At 46.2% G+C, this 19,191-nt stretch overlaps 1 protein-coding gene across 1 annotated transcript in view; it reads left to right on the top strand.

Annotated features, from left to right (window-relative positions):
• The first annotated feature begins 7,762 nt into the window (after positions 1-7,762).
• LOC147748329 (resistin-like) overlaps positions 7,763-19,191 on the top strand; it is a 136,125-nt gene continuing 124,696 nt past the window's right edge. The window contains exon 1 of the mRNA XM_086936410.1: positions 7,763-7,877. Coding sequence (XP_086792536.1) covers positions 7,763-7,877 — 115 coding nt within the window. The remainder of the gene's footprint in view (positions 7,878-19,191) is intronic.

The following is a 19,191-nucleotide window of genomic DNA, read 5'->3' as shown; positions in this document are numbered from 1 at the left end:
AGGATTAAATGGCACAAGATCATCTCTCACCACCACTACTCTATTTAAATGCCATATGCGGTGATCAGCAAGTTTGACTGCATTTTTAGGTCTCGTAGGCGTTAGCCGCACAAAGCGCGGTCTCGCCAAAGACCCTATTGTCAGCGAGTCTTCTTTCCAGGAAAGGAGACAGGAGCTGGCCGCGCGCTCACAATTGAGCAGGCCACGCGCACGTTAACGCGCACTCTATTGAGCAGGCTCACGTTGTCTCGCTCTCACAGCGCTTTCAGTTTCGTGCGCTGAGGGACGTTCTCGCACCTCCCATAGTCACAGATGAGACTGCGCGTGGCCTCCTTGCCAGATGACTTGTGTCCCCCTCTAGCCTCATGCCCTACCCCGGAAGCCTCCCCTCCGCAGCGCTCCCCGGTGAGTGCGGCTCTGCCGGCAGGCGCTACCCATCTGGCGGCTCGAGGGCTCGAGGGCTCGTCATCGCGTACCGGCTGACTTCCTGATGGAGGGAGGCCTTTGTCTGCTGACGCCTGCCTGCCTGAAAGGACCCAAAAGAGGCCTGCCCCTCACTCGGATGGTACTCTGCCCGCGGGGAAGCAGCGCTCTGCCCACTTCAGGTGCACTTCAGTAGCCCCTGCAAAATACTAGATGCAAGCCGGGTACCGGGGCGCCAAGGAGCGGCTCCCGACACTGAATCCCGCCTTACTGGGGAAGCTGTGTGCATGCGTGGGGGGCTTCATGGAAAACACATACTATGGTAAGAAGGCGTTGTGCCAAATATTCACACTTCTCGCTCCAGAGCACATTTTAACAGTCACCCGGACCTCCACCAGTGCTGACATTTAAACTGCTGCGGCTGCTTGCAATGCTTGTTTGTTGTGGTTTCCATGCTCTGGGACGCTACGCGCCAGCTCCTCGGTGCTAACCTCTTCTTATTGCCGTTCATTGACTCCGCAGCATCGATCCACTATCAGGGCTTTCCTTGCTGTTCTGCTCCTGAGCCGCCTGTCCTGACACTTGCAGCATCGCAGCGCACAGGTGGGTGGCAGTGATCGTAGGGTGGACTGGTCTTGGGCGTTTCATAGATGCCAGGCGTTAAAGACGGCATGACGAGGCAGAACATGATTTAAAAAATACCTTAAATCGGGTTCACTCTCTCTCGCGCAGCAGCCTGCAGCCCCTTGTCGGTCCACACTGCCCTGGTAACCAGGTACTAATCAGCAGGGAAAAGACGAGTTTTCAGGTTTGTGGCTGGTTCCTGCAGATTGCTAGTTTCTTCTTTGGATAGTGTAAATGGATTGTTTTTGTTAAGCCTTGTTTTTATATGTGAGAGACGGAACAAAAAACAGACCCAAAGTCTCGGAATAGTGCCACAGGAGAAGGAAAATGAGACATTCTGTAATGTGGTTATGGCTGGTTTTATTTTGCATTGGGAAGTTTTTTCTTAACATCCGCTTAACAGTAACGCGCTTTTAACCCCTAATATGTACAATTTGAATGTTTCTCGTCCTCTCCCTCAAGCCCCCGGGTTACTTTGCCGTTTGTCCAGTAATGTCTCCCATGTTGGTCTGATGTTCCCAAAAGGAATCCTACTCACAGTAGAAATGGAGGGGTGTCTACCACAAGTGTGGGGACACACAGTGTTTTGTAAAATACCCCTCACACACCAGCAGGCCCCTTGGTGTCTTGCTTCATCATAGGGGTCTTCGCACCCCTCTAACAGGATGTGGCGTGCTGCGACCTACGACTGCGCGGGAGCACTGAAAGTTGGACTATGTGTGGTGTGTGTGATGCAAGTGATAGGGGTACTTAAATGTGAGTGGTGGGATATAGTGAAGGTTTAAAAAGTACCTGGCTCGTGGGTATACAGAATTTTTTTTTTATTCACAACCCCGGGCTGGTACTGTTAAAAGAAGTGCAGTGTGAGGTAATTAGCTGTCGTGACTATGGACAGTACCTCTGGTGTGCGTCGACATGTTTCGGAGCATGTGCTCCTTCTTCAGGACGGGGGCACAACTTCCCCACCTTACTCACGTATTTCTATGATTCGTGTAAATAACCAAAAGTGGCGGACTATTTACAGTGTTTTATTACTAAATAAAGGCTATAATGTGCCTACAACGGTTTTTAAGACCATGCATTTGCATGACCTAAAAAGAGGAAAAAAGAAAATTAATATGGTTACCCTTAATAGGGTGGCTCATACAGGTGCAGTCACCTGGAACACCACATGGCATAATGGCCCTGAAAAGGAAATTGACAGACAAGACACACAACATAGATAACACACATAAAGTTGATTGAAACATGTTGGTCATACTCATTGTAAAAAGGTGTCTTGCTTCATGAGCATTCAGGTATGTCTGGGGTTGATTGCTAACTTTGCAATCTGGAGGGACAAAGGATCGTTTTCAGTATTTAATACTTACTTTTTGGATGGTGGAAAATGGTGTTTCTATTTACCCTATACTCACAGATTTAGGACAAGTTCGCCTCCGTGCTACCCCACACGCTGCTCCGCTGGTAATGACTGGGGATGTGTGCCGTGTGATATTTATGCTACGATTCCCTAATTGGTTCGGCTGTCATAGGCTGATTGTCGATGTGCCTGATGCCCATACATGGGAATATCCGTCCAATTAGTGGTTCGTAAACACACCATACATGGTATGTCCGGTGAGGCAGGCAGCGTAAGCAAATCGCCCGGGTGCGGCGGTGGAAGGTAGATCCGCGCATGCGCGAAAGATCTGCAGCTTGCGCATGCGTGAAGTGACTAGACTTCTGATCGTCAAAGGCGCATGAGCGTGTGCAAAGCGTCTGCGCCTGGAGATGAATGCGGCGATTTGTGTTTTAACGCGCATGCACATTGGGGTTACTCTAGCAACCCTGATTTGACAGCAAAGCATTAGATAGCTTATTATGATGCATATAGTCGCGGTTTGTGTACCTCTAGTAAGGTCGCATTGGTAGCGGTATTTGCAATGGGGGCAAGCAGATCTTGTTGGTAGTGGCATTATCCAATAAGCCACAGAGCTGTGGGGGTATGTCAGTAGGCTGAGACGTTTAATTCTTGTCGGGGCCTTTTGGTTATAAGGACCAATTAATTACTGTAGGTTATTTACCACTTGCATGAGGTTTGTGGAGGCAAGCAGATCTTGTTGGAGTGGCATTTTCCAATAAGCCACAGAGCTGTGGGGGCATGACAGTAGGCTGAGCCGCTTCATTCTTGTAGGGGCCTTTTGGTTATCAGGACCAATGAATTACTGTGGGTTATCAGGACCAATGAATCACTGTAGGGGTATTTATAGTTAACTGGACAGTTGACTCCAGGGGACATCATCGTTCAGACCTTGGGTATGTGTGCCCAGGCGGAACACCCACCGTTGTTCTTTCTGGAAAAGACCCATTTCAGATGGCAGGTGTTCGATTACAGTCCATTTTAGATCGTTCACACAATGTTGTTTCTCCAAGTAGTGAGTTGCCATTTTAGTCGTGGACTTCTTGCAGCAAACGTTGCTTTTGTGTTCACCCATTCTTGTTCTCACAGGCCTCGTGGTCATGCCCACATATTCCAAACCACACGGACATGTGATCATGTACACTACATTTTTAGTATTGCAATTTGTGAATTGTCGTTGCTCCCAAGTCGTACCATTTCTAAATGTCAAGATGTTACTTTTCTGCGAAACATGTCGACGCACACCAGAGGTACTGTCCATAGTCACGACAGCTAATTACCTCACACTGCACTTCTTTTAACAGTACCAGCCCGGGGTTGTGAATACATTTTTTTTCTGTATACCCACGAGCCAGGTACTTTTTAAACCTTCATTATATCCCACCACTCACATTTAAGTACCCCTATCACTTGCATCACACACACCACACATAGTCCAACTTTCAGTGCTCCCGCGTAGTCGTAGGTCGCAGCACGCCGCATCCCGTTAGAGGGGTCCGAAGACCCCTATGATGAAGCATGACACCAAGGGGCCTGTTGGTGTGTGAGGGGTATTTTACAAAACACTGTGTGTCCCCACACTTGTGGTAGACACCTCTCCCTTTCTACTGTGAGTAGGATTCCTTTTGTTTATGTAACAGTGCCCGTGGAGTAAGAATCCTACCCCTGTACTCTACCTCCCTCCTATTGTTTTTTTGTGGTCTGATGTTCCCACCACCTTCCATAATGATGCTTCCGCTCCCTGTGTCTTAAAGACATGCTTTTGCTCGTTTTCTTTTTAGTTACAAATTAAAACTCGGATTAGATGGTAAAAAGAAAAAAGCGCCTTTAACATATTCTAGGCATGCGTGGTGTGGGTATCAAATGCTTTTTTGTGCTTAACTTTAGTCACCCGTGGTGGATGCTGTGCAACTTGTTATTGTTAGTCTTTCACAGACGCAGTTAACATGTTAGACATTCAGAAATGGGGTGCACATTCATGGGATAGATTTGTCACAGACGGAGCTGCACATTTAAGATGAGTGCATGTTCATGGTGAAAAACTTTCACAGATGGTGCTGAACGAGTGCACATTCATGGTGACTTACACTAATGGTGCTAAACATAAGTGCACATTCATGGTGATAGACGTTTTCAGTCGGAGCTGCACATTTAAGGTGAGTGCATGTTCATGGTGATAAACTTTCACAGATGGTGTTGCACGATATTTGAGCTATTGGCGTTGCATTATTATTTGCCACGCCAATAGCTCAAACTTTTAGTAATGCAAGACCTATTGCCTTGCAAATGCTTTCCCTTTTTTGGCAGGGAAAAAACTGTATTTGTCATTTTAGTACAGTTTGGACAAAAAGGAAGAAATACAGGGCTGCACACCAAGCACAGATTCAAATGTGAAATTTCAGAGCAAAAGCCGCCTGCCCTTACCAGCTTTCCCCTGGGCTGCTCAAGACTCGCAGAAGGTGGGGGGGCACCTAATGGAGATGGCTTTCTTGGGATTCCCTTCCCAAATGGAGCTGTGCTAGGAGGGAGCGGAGGACAGAGCGCTTTAAATCAGCATGCTAATAACAAGCAAGACTAGCAGTCTATATTACTGCCAACTTTGCTTAGCATAAGCAACAACTAACCATTCACAAACAATGCTTATATACCAATTGCAAAGTAAAAAAATAAAAATTAATGCAAAGCATTGTCATTTACAATGCCAGTAACTCCAACTTTAATGCTGCGAGACCTTTTGCATTGTAAATGCTTGTTAAAAACTTTGATTACTTGTAATGGTTTTAGAAAGGTAGAGGAATTAGCTCTTTTGCAAGGATTTTTAAGTAAAACCCAATCTTCCACCTTTACAATGGTCTCCTTTACATTTTTCCTCCGGTCGTACAGTTCTTTGCGAGCCTTACTTTTTGTGATTCTGATATTTTCTTACTGTGCTCATCAACACTCATACCCTGAGAATTTTGAAATTCATACACCCATGTCGGTGTCACAAGTGTGTTAGAACGTCTTCCTCTAAATAATTCAAACAGGGTTTTCTTAGTTGTAGCATGAGGGGAAACCCTATACACTTCAACTTTCATTTGAATCTCATCTCGCCAATCTAACTCAGCAGACTTGGCCATTTCAATTGTTTCTTTTAGGACACGATTGAAGCGCTCAATCATTCTGTTTGTTTCTGGATGATATAAAGCACACTTCTTGTGCTTAATACCATGTTTACAAATAAACTCTTGCATCTCCTTTGACACAAATTGTACTCCATTATCAGTTAAAATACAGTCAGGAATGACTTCCCTGGCTATGAGACTTTGTATAAATGTAATTACATGTTAAGTTTCTATGCCATGAGTGACATTAATTTCAGGCCATCTTGAAAAGAGATCAATCAGAACAATCACATACCATTCAGATCCTTTTGAACGAACAGGACCAATAATATATAATGCTACCTCATTCCAAGGACATTCAGGGCGATCACGTATCACCATGGGTTGGACCTTGGGCTTTGCCACTCTCTCACTTGATGCACACTGTACACAATATCTGATACAGCGCTCCACCCGAAAATCCATGCCAGGCCACCAATATGGCAACCTCAATCTCTCCTTTGTTTTTGTCATTTCCTGATGTCCAGCATGAGCAAATCAAGTTGGGTATTCCTAAGAGCAAAAGTTGGAACTAACCTTAAACCCCCCAGCAATAAACCACCATGATCGGAGAGCTCATCCTTGACATGCCAAAATTTCTCCAATTCCTCAAATCGGGCTGGGAAGTCTGCAAATGTCGGGGCGCGAGAAATCACGAGGCAACTCACCAACGACTCTTTCAAAGGTAAACAAAGTCTCTTTTAAATGATAACTTTTCCTTCTGAAGTACCAGTGCCACTATTTATATTGTATAAAAGTGTCCCAACAACCAGAATGCAAAACGAGAAGCTTTGAGTATGCAATTAATCGTCAAGAGGTAATTACATACTTTTAAAACTCAGAGCGTTCCGAAAATTATATGGAGTAATAAAAGCAGAGTTGTTTAAAAGTTAGACACAGTACCTTAATAATCTCCACTCCAAAGGTAGATGAGTCCAGCAGCAAATGAGAAGAAGCTTTAGATTATTGCAGCAGAAAATCTTCATTATTGCAACAAGAGTGAACTGTGTTCAGTGTTGAGATCCTCTTAAATAAACTCTTACAGAAACTTCCAAGTGTATCCCATCATCCTCTGTCGCCAAATGTAAGAATCAACTCTGCGCAGGTAGATATTTCCAAACACTGTAGTTTATTCATAAGAGTAAGGATCCCATCCACAGGAACAGTCCATGCGCAAAGCTAGTTCACCTTCAACTGATCTTACACATTTGCTTACGTTCTAATTCTCCTAGCAACAACCATACAACCTAGTATGCTACACCATGCTATTCCAGTGCTAACCCGCCTAGACTTCCACCCCATCATTCTCACTACTAGGATCCCCAGACATGTCCCTACCCTTGCACTGAACTAGGACACATACATCTGAACCTGCATTTCACCGTACTCCAGTTCAAGGGCCCCCAACCCTGCACTTCATCCCAATACAGTGAAAGGGCACCAGGGGCCACACTATACATGCAGCGCTTTGAAAGGTGCACCCAGCGTAATTAAGGAAAATGTGCTGTATTATGATGAAAGCGCTGCCCTCAGGGCAGCTGTGAACTCTCACTGCCCTGGGGGCAGCGCATAGAAGTGAAAAACTGAGCTGCTGCTTTGAAGCCGCTGTGTGCTTCACAGTGCAGGTAGCAACTCGCCTGCACTTTTAAAGGGTATTAGAGGTTCCCTTGCAGGCAGTGACTGTGCCTGTCTGCAAGGGGGAAGTCTGGGGGCACGCCCCATGCAAATGAGGAATTGCTCCCTGAAGATGGTGCTGGTACTTTATTTGTGCCAGCGCTATCGGTATTACAGAAGGGGCCGCACAAGTGTCTGTAGCCCCTTCTGTAATACCAAATTGCCCGGGGGTGACCAAAGCGGGTACAAGCGCGTGTTGCACCCCCGGGGGCACTTTGTTTTATGTGGCCCAAGGTCTGCATCACCTACCATTTCATTGCAAGATCCTCCAGGGATGCACCTCATCCCTTTATAGTGAAAAGATCACAAGGACTGCACCTCATCCCATTCCAGTGGTTGAACCTCTGAAGCCTGAAGCTCAATCTATTCTAGTGCCTACCACCACCCTTTCCATATTTAGAGCCATCTGACGCATCCTGTTACAATGTAAAGGCAGAATTGACCTGTGATCGCACGTTTCATATTCTTCTCTTGCAGAAACAAGACTTCTTAAACTATCATGTTGGCCCACTTCCTGACCATTGTCCTTCTTCTGCCTGCCTTTCTTGCCACGCCTCAGGGAACTTGCACAATCAGTGACCTCATCGCATTAAACAGCTACATTAAATATACAGGTGAGGAAATGTGAACTTCTGTACATCTATGCATCAACTTCAGTGAGTGAATGAGCAGATTAAGGAGTGGTTGTGGCTTCCCTTGGCACTTTTGTCTATTGGCCCTACCCATTTATTTCCATTCAATACCCTCATTTGTTCCAGCAGTTCAGTGTTTTCACCCTCAAACCCATTGAGTGACCCCACTCCTTTTTTTTGCTCTTCGTAGCAGTAGCCCATGGTTCTCTCCACTGGGATGTTACCTACAACTTGCCTATTTGCACAGAAACTAGACTAGCCATCTGTATTCCAATGTCACTAGTCAACTAACTAACACACAGTAGCCATTTTAAAAAGCACACTGCAGCACCCAGAAGAACTTCCACTGATGTTAGCAATTCTGTGCTATTCCTGTAATTGTCATGTGCACAATATACTTCCTGGGTCCTTTTCACCACGCATTGCTTTGCCTCCTTCACCCTAACCAAGTTATCTCCTCCTACCATTGGTTTGCATGGGGCAAGGAGTAACTCCGTTCCATTTAATGACCATTTCTCAACAGTGTTAGATTTTGCATCCTTGGTGTGGTTTCCCTGACTTTTTGCCTCTATCTCCTGTATTTTTGATGCTGTGCTGGATTTCTTTTTTTTTTGCTGGCTTAGATGCTTTGAGCACATTGCCACTGCTTATCAGTGTAAAAGTGCACATACACGCTCCCTGTGTAAAACTGTTATCATGATTGGTTCATGATGGGCATATTGAATCTACTGGTAAGTCCCTATTAAGGTGCACTGGGTGTGCCAGGCCTGTAAAATCAAATGCTACTAGTGGGCTTGCAGCACTGATTGTACCACCCACTCAAGTAGCCTTTTCAAATGTGACTCAGACCTGCCACTGCAGTGTCTGTACGCTCAGTTTTTAACTACCATGCCTACTTGGCAATAGCCCCCACTTGCCAGGTCCAAACCTTCCTTTTTCTTGCATGTAAGACACCCCCCAGGTAGGCCCAGGTACCCCCATGGGCAGGGTGCAGTGTGTGTGAAAGGTAGGACATGCACTAGTGTGTGTCATGTGCCCTGAGAGTAAAATACTGTGTATTTCGTTTTTCACTATTGAAAGACTATCTGTCCCACAGGCTAACATGGGAGTTACTTTGTAACCTCTTACACGTATAACTTTCCATTGAGACAAGTTGGAGAAATGGAGTTTAGGCTCTCTGAGATAAGCAAAAAAGTGATGGACAGAATGATGAATTAATCATACATGCACCCCCAGTCAAGAGAACACGGTTAAATCCATTGTTCTTTTGCTTGCCATGCCACCCCATTTTAGACCCAGCCATATGCAAACCAGTCTTGACCCTATGCCTCATGGGAACAGTCCAGACCGACCTGTCAAGCCAGGTCATCCCTGGACCGGAAAGTAGCATCCAGGGACAGGTTTCAGTGTATTACCCCTCATAAGCCAGGCTAGCTTGAATCCAGTGGCACAGTGAGCAAGGGACCCACGTTTGGGCATACCCATCCCACTTAGGGCGCAAAGTGCTACGCAAACAAATGACAGACAGAATGATGAATGACTCATACATTCAACCCCAGTCAAGAGATCTGGGTTAAATCCATCATTCTTTTGCTTACCATGCCACCCTAGTTTAGACCCAGCCATATGTAAATCAGGGTTTACCCTGTGCCTCATGGGAACAGTTCAGACCGAACTGCCAAGCCAGGTCCTCCGTGGACCGGAAACAAGCATCCTGGGACTGGTTTTGGTGTATTACCCCTCATCAGCCAGGCTAGCTTGAATCCAATGGCACAGTGAGCAAGGGACCAGATAAATCCAACACCTACTCTTCCACATCACAGTCATGAATACTTCCCAACACAGGCTTAATAGCAAGCAGGCAGTTTATAATCAAGTGCCACTCCACCTCACTTTGTGTTTGCCATTTACAATGTCTCCCACAGATCATACTTCTTGCCCATAGCTAAACATAAGGCAAGACCTCTGGCTATCTGATCCCACCTGGAATGGTAAGAGATTCACAGAAACCTGGCACACCCCCTCATCAGTACCTGACATCGCCAACACGATGCCCCCCCCCTACAAGCTGCTACCACGACCAGGCCGGCAGACATCATCCACAAAGAAACCCTCCAAGGCACCACCTTTAACGATGACAGAACGCTTATCATGGAACACCTCAACTTTCAGGTCAAACTAGATGCAAAAACCACCATCAGAGGAACCCTCACATACAGACCTCTGGGCCCACCCCGAAGATTCTGCAATGCCATCCCCAACTTCATCGCCCCCTGGCAATCGCCTCCTACCACTACATCTTCCTAGGAGACCTACATTTCCACCTTGAAGACCCCAAAGACACCAATTCCACAACCCTCTTGTAGAACATGAGGAACATCAGCCACTCTCAGCTGGTCTTCATCACCACTCACATCGCAGGACACACTCTGGACCCAATCAATCAATCAATCAATCAATCAATCAAAATATTTTTATTCGGTTATAGTGGACAATAACCATAAAAGCACAATAAAATACAAGTTAAAAAAATAATAATAATAATTTCTTGGCCAGCAAAGTGCATTTACATATCACATTATCATGTATTTCCGACAACTAAAAACATTTTTAAGAAAGGCAGTAACAGATGCAATAACAAATTCATTTTCTAAAAATTGCAATGCTAAAAATGCTGGTCGGCAGCGTTTCAGACCAAAATTCTTTAAAACAGGTACAATCCATTTCTTTTTTAATGCAACGTAGTATTTACAGAAAAACATGATATGGATAGTTGATTGTGATGAGACGTCATCACACGGACACTTACACAGATCTCTAAACCAGTCATTCATTACGGGAAAACGTAGGGATCTATATAAAATATTTAATCTAAAACGAGTCAACAAAAAACTGTCAAAGTCTCGCTCTATTAAAAATATGTACGGCTGGATTGTTGGAGCCAGCAGTGTTAAGTAGTGGGCTTGTGCCATGGGCTTTATCATTTCATGTGTGGCTCTAATTTCGCCCAGAAGACCCATACAGGTGGCTTTAAGGTATTTCCTAGATACTGTACATCGATGAAGGCTCTGTGAAATATTCCGGGTGTCCTATGTTTGTGAGGAACATTTTCACATACTCCAACCATCTAATATATTTGACACCGTCAGGCTTCAATGCATCTGCCAATATATAGCGGTTAAAACTGGTTTCATTTGACAACCAAATTCTGTGCCAAAGAAGGAAAGCCTGGGTCTTAATAGTATCTTCCAAATATGGAATGCCTACTTCCTCTGGACCCTATCTTCTCCTTCAGTGAGAGTATCAAGTTTTCCCACATTACCTAACCGACCTGGACAGACCACAACATCATCCACTTCATCCTCACCAGCTCCCCAGAACCACCATCCGATCAACCACCTGTCCCGCCGAAAGTGGAGCAGAGTCACAAAACCCCTATTGACCTCTGCACTCAAAAGATCCAGGCTTGACCACTCCAACAACCTTGATCTTAAAGTCCAGAACTTCGAGAACTGGATCTTAGCCACTGCCCCGGACACCATCGACCCCATGAAGGACACCTTCTGCAACAGACCAGCAAAGTACACCTGCTGGTTCACCCCAAACTACAGACCCTTAAGGGCATCTGCAAGAAACTAAAGAGACGCTGGTGCTCTAGCAAGTACCCCTCTAATCTCAGCTCATTCAGATCCACCCTCAACAACTACCACCGCCATCACATTAGGGAGACTAAGAAGAACACCCTCAACAACCACATTGAGGCAAGTGACAACCATGCCAGAGAGCTCTTCACCATCGACAGAGAGTTCTCCAGCCCAGCTGCCAACAAAAACTCGATTCACCTTTCCCAAGTCCTCTGCGACACTCTAGCGGACTACTTCTACCAGAAGATAGCAGACTTCTACTGCAACTCCGACCTCCAGCCTTCAACACCACCACACCCTAACTAATGCCACTGACACACACCGACTGTCCAACTGGAAGCAGCTCTCGATCCAAGATACCACCACCATCATGACCTCAATCCAATCTGACACTCCTTAAACCTTGCCTGCACCATATCTACAACCTAGGGAGAGAAGAAATCCGCATCACCCTCACAGAAATCCTTAACACTTCCATCACAACAGCCAACATCCCTGTGGCATGGAAATACGCAGCGGTCAAGCCTCTCCAAAAAATACTCTCTGCTGACCCCAGCATTCTCAATAACTTTCGTCCCATCTCGCTACTCCCCTTCCCAGTTAAGATCTTGAAGAAGGGCATCAACTACCAGCTCACAGAATACCTTGAAGTGCACTACCTTCTCGACGCCTCACAGTCAGGATTCCTGGCCAACCACAACACAGAGACCACCCTGATCGCAGCTAAGGGTGACATTAGAGGACTCCTCTGCCAAGGGTAAATGGCAGCCCTCATCCTTTTTGGCCGCTCGACAGCATTCAACACAGTCTCCCATCACACCCTCATCACCAGACTCCACCACTTGGGTATCCAAGGCAACTCTCTCAACTGGATCGCCTCCTTCTTCTCCAGCCAAACACAGAGGATCCTTCCCTCCAAACACAAGAACATCATCTGCGGTGTCCCCCAGGACTCTTCTTCAGCACCAACATGACACCTCTAGCAGACATCGTCCACGGACTTAACATCATCTCATACAACGATGACACGTGGCTATTCCTTTCCCTCACAGAAGACACTGACACCACCAGAGTCAACTTCCAGAATACCTTATCCAACATTGCCAACTAGATGAAGGCCAACTGCCTGAAGCTCAAATTGGAGAAAAAGGAGGTACTTGTCTTCGGAAACAACCTCTCCCCTGGGACGACTCCTGGTGGCCCACCACACTCGGCCCTGCTCCCGCCCCCTCCAACCATGCACACAACCTCAGAAACAGTCTGGACAGCCAACTAACCCTGAAGAACCAAGTCAACACCGTCTAGTCCTCCTGCTTCCACACCCTTTGCATGCTCCACAAAGTCTTCTGATGGATCCCCATATCCACCAGGAAAACAGTCACCCAAGCTCTCATCTCCAGCTGCCTCGACTAGGGCAACACACTCTATGCCGGAACCACCAAGCAGCTACTCAGCCACCTCCAGACCATCCAGGAATCTGTAACAAGACTCATCCTTAACATCCCCAAGAGAAAGAGCACCACCCCCCACCACAGAGCCCTCTACTGGCTCTCAGTACAGAAACAATGCCTCTTCAAGCTCCATACTCACGCCTACAAAGCCCTCCACAACTCTAGGCCCACCTACATCAGCAACCGCTTGACGTTCCATCATCCCACCAGGGAACTCCATGCCGCCTCCCTCACCCTGGCCCATACCGTCAGCATCTGCCAAAACCGCTGCAGAGGTCGTTCCTTGTCCTACCAAGCCACCAAGTCCTGGAACAACCTCCCCCTTCAACTACACACTTGCCCCTCACTTGAGGAATTCAGGAAGAGGCTCAAGACATGGCTCTTCAACCAAGGACATAGGGACCCAGCGCCTGGAGACCCTCCGGGATGACAAGTTAGCACTTTAAAATAACCCTTTGGATGATTAATTGCAGGATTCCAACAAGCAAGAGTTGCACTTGGTGTAGCAAAGATTACCAGTATGTAACCTGGCCATTAACCCTTATCTACACCCATTCTCAACACAGTCTTCAATAATGAGGATTGAGGATAAAAAAAATGAGCGTTCACACAACACAGACACCCACACAGCAAAGAAATGCAAAAAAATGTATCATACAGTTTAGAAACAAGGGTATGCCTATGTAGCTGCTTGCCATCCGCCGGTAGATCTGATCTGAACAAAACCTTAGAAGCAGCAAAATGACAACTGCTGAATGGATTAGCCATTGGTTGTGGACACCAAGGGGAATATTTACAAGACAATGGAGCAGTGCAGGCCGCAAGCAATTTTGCTGCGCTGAGCTGTGTCATTGCCTAAATGTAGGAATGCACCAAATTTACAAGAATATGGCGCATTCCTGTACTCACCTTCTGTCAGCATACAAACAGCAGCTGTGCGCCAATGCAGACACACTTGCATCATGGTGCAAGGGTGCCTGCATTGCAGGGATGATTTTTTTTGTGCCGGAAGGGACACTATCTTCCAGAAAAACATAATTAATGGCACTTTTCTCCTTCTATGTGTGCTGCAGAATGCAGTACACCTAGAAAGCAAAAAACAAGTAAAAATAAAAACATTTCTCCTCGTTGCACCACCCTTATGCCTTCTCTGAGAAGCCATACGTTTCTGGCACGGCCACAGCTTTACGATTCCTTGTAAATCTGGGGCAGTGTCAAAAAGCCAAGGGTGTATCTGGGAAAGTTCCTACCTCGAGTGAAATCACACTCGACCACTGTGCACTGTTGCTGGAAAAACTTTCCAATTTTATTTTACAAACGAAAATCTTTTTTTTCTCTTTATCTTTTTTTAAAACAATCCTATATACAAAATTCAAACTTAGTATAATGCCTTGTTCAAATGTACATTTTACATTGATACTTTACTCATTGTTACAATTGTCATAAACAATTATCAAACGACAATTTAATTCACGCAGTGATGAAATTCATAATCATGAACATTAAATCCAGATTCCATTGGATGCCCAATGCATTTCGGGCCAAAAGGGGTCCTTCTTCAGGGGCCTGAAATCTAAACAAACGAAAACACATATATAAACACTGATTCAATTACATGTCAAAACTTACAAACATACATGGGACCTTTGTTTCTTTACAAGCAATGTTGCACCTCATTTAGCACCTCTAAAAATGTAAAAATTATGGAAATAATAAAAAGATGTAAATAGGACACTAAACTCCCTTCACCAAGTCAAGAATTCCCGTGCTCAACAATCAACAGAGCTTACCCTGCTTCCTATTGATTCTAAGGCCACTCCGAATCTGCAAAAAATATATTCAACTGCTATAAATCTCATGTGAATGCCATGAATCCCACATTGACATCCACGAGCAACACAAGAAACTCACCTCGATCTTTAAAACCTCTGTTTAGTTTAAATGCTGATTCTCACTGCTCATCTCACTGTTGTGAACAAAAAGTGAATCTAAATTCCAGGCACCTGTCTCTCATAAAATGTTGGATGCATTTGAAAAATCGGTACGGAATGATTTTCAAAAAATCAACATGCAGAAAACCAAAAAGACAAACCTTTCTATCCAGGATAGAAATACTCTTAAGACATTACAAGAAAATAAGGACATTTTTTTAATTTTTTTTTTTTATAGCAAAACGTATATTTATTGCATTCCAGAAGCTCATTACAAAAACAGCAGGAATGCATCTGCAGGTTACCGCGGTTTCTGAAGCCGCTTCTAAATTTGTCTCAAAATATAGTTTGCAATCAATTACAAGGTGCATATCGCTGGGCTTATATTCACAGAACATGTTTCACATTTATTCTACAAATCTGCTATTGAATCTCTTTCACAAGAAGGACCAGAAAACCAAAATTTAAAAAGAAGGTTGGTGGAAGAGTAATGGCATAACGATGTATTACACGGAATAAAATACCACCTATTATATGAGCTCCATGATTTTAGAAGAAACCTGGCCTTGAGCTTTGTTCCTCTATTTTTTTTTTTTTTTAAATGTTTTTATTGAGCATGTGCAAATCGAGAAAGCTACAGTTACACCATGAAATCGAGTAAATTGTGCAAAAAGCACAAGTAGATATTACAATGCTTTCTGACGATAGAGAATAAAAGAAAAAAAGAGGATGCAATTTTCTTTTTTTGTTTAACAGTTCCAATAACAACATTGGTGTACGTCAGTGCGACCATTAATACAACATTTCTAGCAGCATGCGTATAGAATAGCACATAAATACAGTAGTACTCCATTGCAGGTTCGGAATAGCAAGCAGACAGTGCCCTCAACAATGATGACAATTGGAGCGGAGGCGCTAACACAATTTGCAAAGCAATCACCGGAGGCCAGGCGGTTTGTATCAGAATATCTAGCGGCCTTCGCCGTTTCACAGTTCATGAATATGACAGGCAGACTCATTAGAACAGGTATTACAGCCACCCAACAGGCTATGTGTGTATAGCCGGGCAACCAGAAGCCGTTCCAGGTGGAGACAGTCTATTACGTGACCATTGCAGGAAGGGTTCCCAGATGCATCTCGGGCGCGCAGCAGCCGGCATCAACTCCCAATAGGAACCCAGCTGAGCATGTCCGTATGTCACATCAGACAACCAGTCTCTCAATCTCAGTTTGGACTTTCGCCCCCATGTGATAGCCACCCGCCTCTTAGCATATAGCAGTAGGAGCGCATGGAGCTTTCGGTTTGTGGGCGCAGTATCCGCAACACAGCCAAGGATTCCCAGCAGTGGCGACGGGGCATCATTCCTCCCAAGTATTAGGTTGATTGCTCCAAATATTTCAATCCAGTACTCAGAAAGCGCTGGACAGTGCCAGGCCACATGTAAAAAGGAAGCCCCCTCCGCCCCACATTTCCAGCATCTGTCATCTTCCCTGAGGCCCATACGGTGAAGGGAAGTCGAAGTGCAGTAGTATCTGTGTAGGAATTTGAAGTGCACAAGCCTGAGTTTGTAGTTTGGGGATAGTGCCAACAGCTGCCCACAGCAAAATGCCCACTGCTCATCCGTCAGCGGCGCCTCCAGTTCCTCTCCCCACAATTGCTGTGACCTGGGCACCACCAGGGGGGATTGTTCCTGCATTGAGTTGTATAGCCTGGTCACAAGTTTTTAGCGGGATGCTCTGGCCAGTATGTTCTGCAATGCAGTTAACTGCTGTGGCTCTTCTGGGAAACGATCCCCCAACTCCCTGCACGCGGCTTTGAGTTTGTGGTATGTGAACTTGTCAGTAAATGTCACCGGGCTCTCCGGTGTCTCTGGGGGCAGCTCTAGGAACCTGCCATCCGGGTATATGTCTGCAAATGTGCGCAGGGTGGTGCCAGCGAGGGATATATCACCACTGTTGGACTCCAAGCATGGGAGCATGGGATTCTGCTTGAGGGGCATCGCGGGCGCATACAACAGGGGAACAGAAGACCGCTTCAATAACTCTCTCCAGGACCAGCGAAGCATATCCGCCGTGTTTATGTCCTGTGTAGGCCGCGGTGCTTTGTGATAGAGTGCCACATTGAGTGGGAGCGGAGAGACCATGTCGGTTTCCACCGCTACGTGTGGTTGGTAAGGTGTGGGATCGATCCAAAAGTGCAGGTTTTGGGCTTGTGCGCAAAGTGCGTATAAATGCATGTCCGGTGCACCCAGTCCACCCTGACGCAGTGGAAGTGTCAGCAGTGCCCATGAAACTCTGGCTTGACCCCCCCGCCCAAGCAAGTGACAGCAGATTGGAGCACAGGCGAGTAAAAAGTGTTGTGTCAAGGAGATCGGCACATTGGCAAATAGTGTGCTAGTGCTAGTGCAATCCTGCCTGCCAAGGAGAGAGGAAGCTTGGACCAAATCGCCACCCTGCCCTCAAGCCATGTGATCGCTCTGCCAAAGTTCAGGTTCCAGATCTCTTGTATGTTCCTGCTGACTCAAATCCCCAAGTATTTCACTTCCTCTGCTTCCCATCGGAGGGGATAATCCGAGTGTACCTCTGCAGTTTTGTCAGTGAATGGGAATATGACTGATTTAGACCAGTTGATGGAGACGCTGGAGAGGCCGCCAAACTTGACGAACTCCTGGAGCAGCGGGTTTAGGTTATCGGTTGGGTTGTTTACATACAAGGTTACATCATCAGCATACAAGGAGATGAGGAGGCTACGGGAACTAAAGGCAATACCCCTTGCCGTATGCAGTTGGCGAATTCGAGCAGCCAGCGGCTCCATAGCGATGGCGAATAAAAGGGGGGACAATGGACAGCCCTGTCTGGTGCCCCTGGAAATCTGGAAAGGCTCTGAGATTATTCCATTCAGTCGTATTCTGGCTCTAGGGGTGGTATACAGTAAGCGAATAAGGTTTATGAATAGAGGGCTGAATCCCATTCGTGTCAATATGGTAAAAAGAAACGACCACTCCAAAGAGTCAAAGGCTTTTGTTGCATCCAAAAACACCACAGCAGCCTGTGCGTCAGGGTGGAGGTAGTGTAGCGCAGAGAAGACAGTTCTCAGATTGTGCGTGGTGGAGCGTCCTGGTATGAACCCTGACTGATCCGGCAGAGCCACATATGGTAGCAAAGGCTGTAAACGATCAGCTATTATCTTAGCATAGATCTTGACATCCACATTTATGAGGGACAGAGGGCGGTAAGAGTCTATGTATCCATCATCTTTGTCAGGTTTGAGTAGCGTGACAATCAAGGCCTCCCTCATCAGGTCTGGCAGTATCCCTACCTCCTGTGCCTCAACAAACACGGCGTGCAGGCGGGGGGTTAGCTCCTCCACGTATGTTTTATAGAAGGCAGCCGTTAGTCCATCTGGACCAGTCGCTTTGTTTTGGGGCAGCGCTTTAATGGTGGCAGCGATCTCTTTTATCGTCACTGGTTGATCCATGTACTGTCTGTGTGCGTTATTGAACCATACCAGCGCTATGGATTCTAAAAAGGCCGCAAGGGTCTCCTCCGAGGGATTATGGGTGGATTTGTACAGTGTGGCATAGTAAGTGGTGAATGACTGCAGTATCTCCCGCTGATCCGTCAGTGCCCTCCCTGTGTGATCAATTACAGTGTGTACCCTTGTTGGTGTGGGGGGTGGGACTAATCAACCTGGCAAGTGTGCGGCTCGGTCTATCCCCTTCGCCATATCTGCGGGCCTCGGCTTGTTTCCCCAGAAATTTGAGTTCTTGCTGCGCTTCTTCGTTAAAGCCTAGCAACTTGTCCTTAATCTGCCCTGCTAGTGTGGGTGTCGGGGACTCACAAAATTTTCATTCTAGGAGCTGCAGTTCCCCCTCTATCCTTGCCAGTGTACCTCTGATTGCCTTCAAGACCCCAGCCTTGCGTGCAATACACTGCCCCCGAATTACCACTTTGAATGCGTCCCAGAGGACGGCGCCAGTCTTGACTGTGCCAGTATTAGTAGTGAAGTAATCAACAATGTCCTGCCTGATTTCTTCGGTGAAAGCCGCATCCAGGAATGCATCCGGCGGAAGGCGCCAAGAAAAGGCGCTGCGCTGATTGCCTGGAATGGCCAGTTCAAGTAGACATGGGGAGTGATCAGAAAGGGACCTGGCCAGTATATCCACACGCGTGGTCCAAGTGGCGACATCCGCCGATACCAACCAAAAATCCAATCTGGACCAGGCCGCATGATGTGCAGATATACAAGTACCCGCTCGAGCATCCATGTT

The sequence above is a fragment of the Lissotriton vulgaris genome, chromosome 1_1, assembly GCF_964263255.1.
Source record: "Lissotriton vulgaris chromosome 1_1, aLisVul1.2, whole genome shotgun sequence".
In the NCBI taxonomy this organism is placed as follows: domain Eukaryota; kingdom Metazoa; phylum Chordata; class Amphibia; order Caudata; family Salamandridae; genus Lissotriton; species Lissotriton vulgaris.
This window is presented reverse-complemented; position numbering and strand designations above follow the sequence as displayed.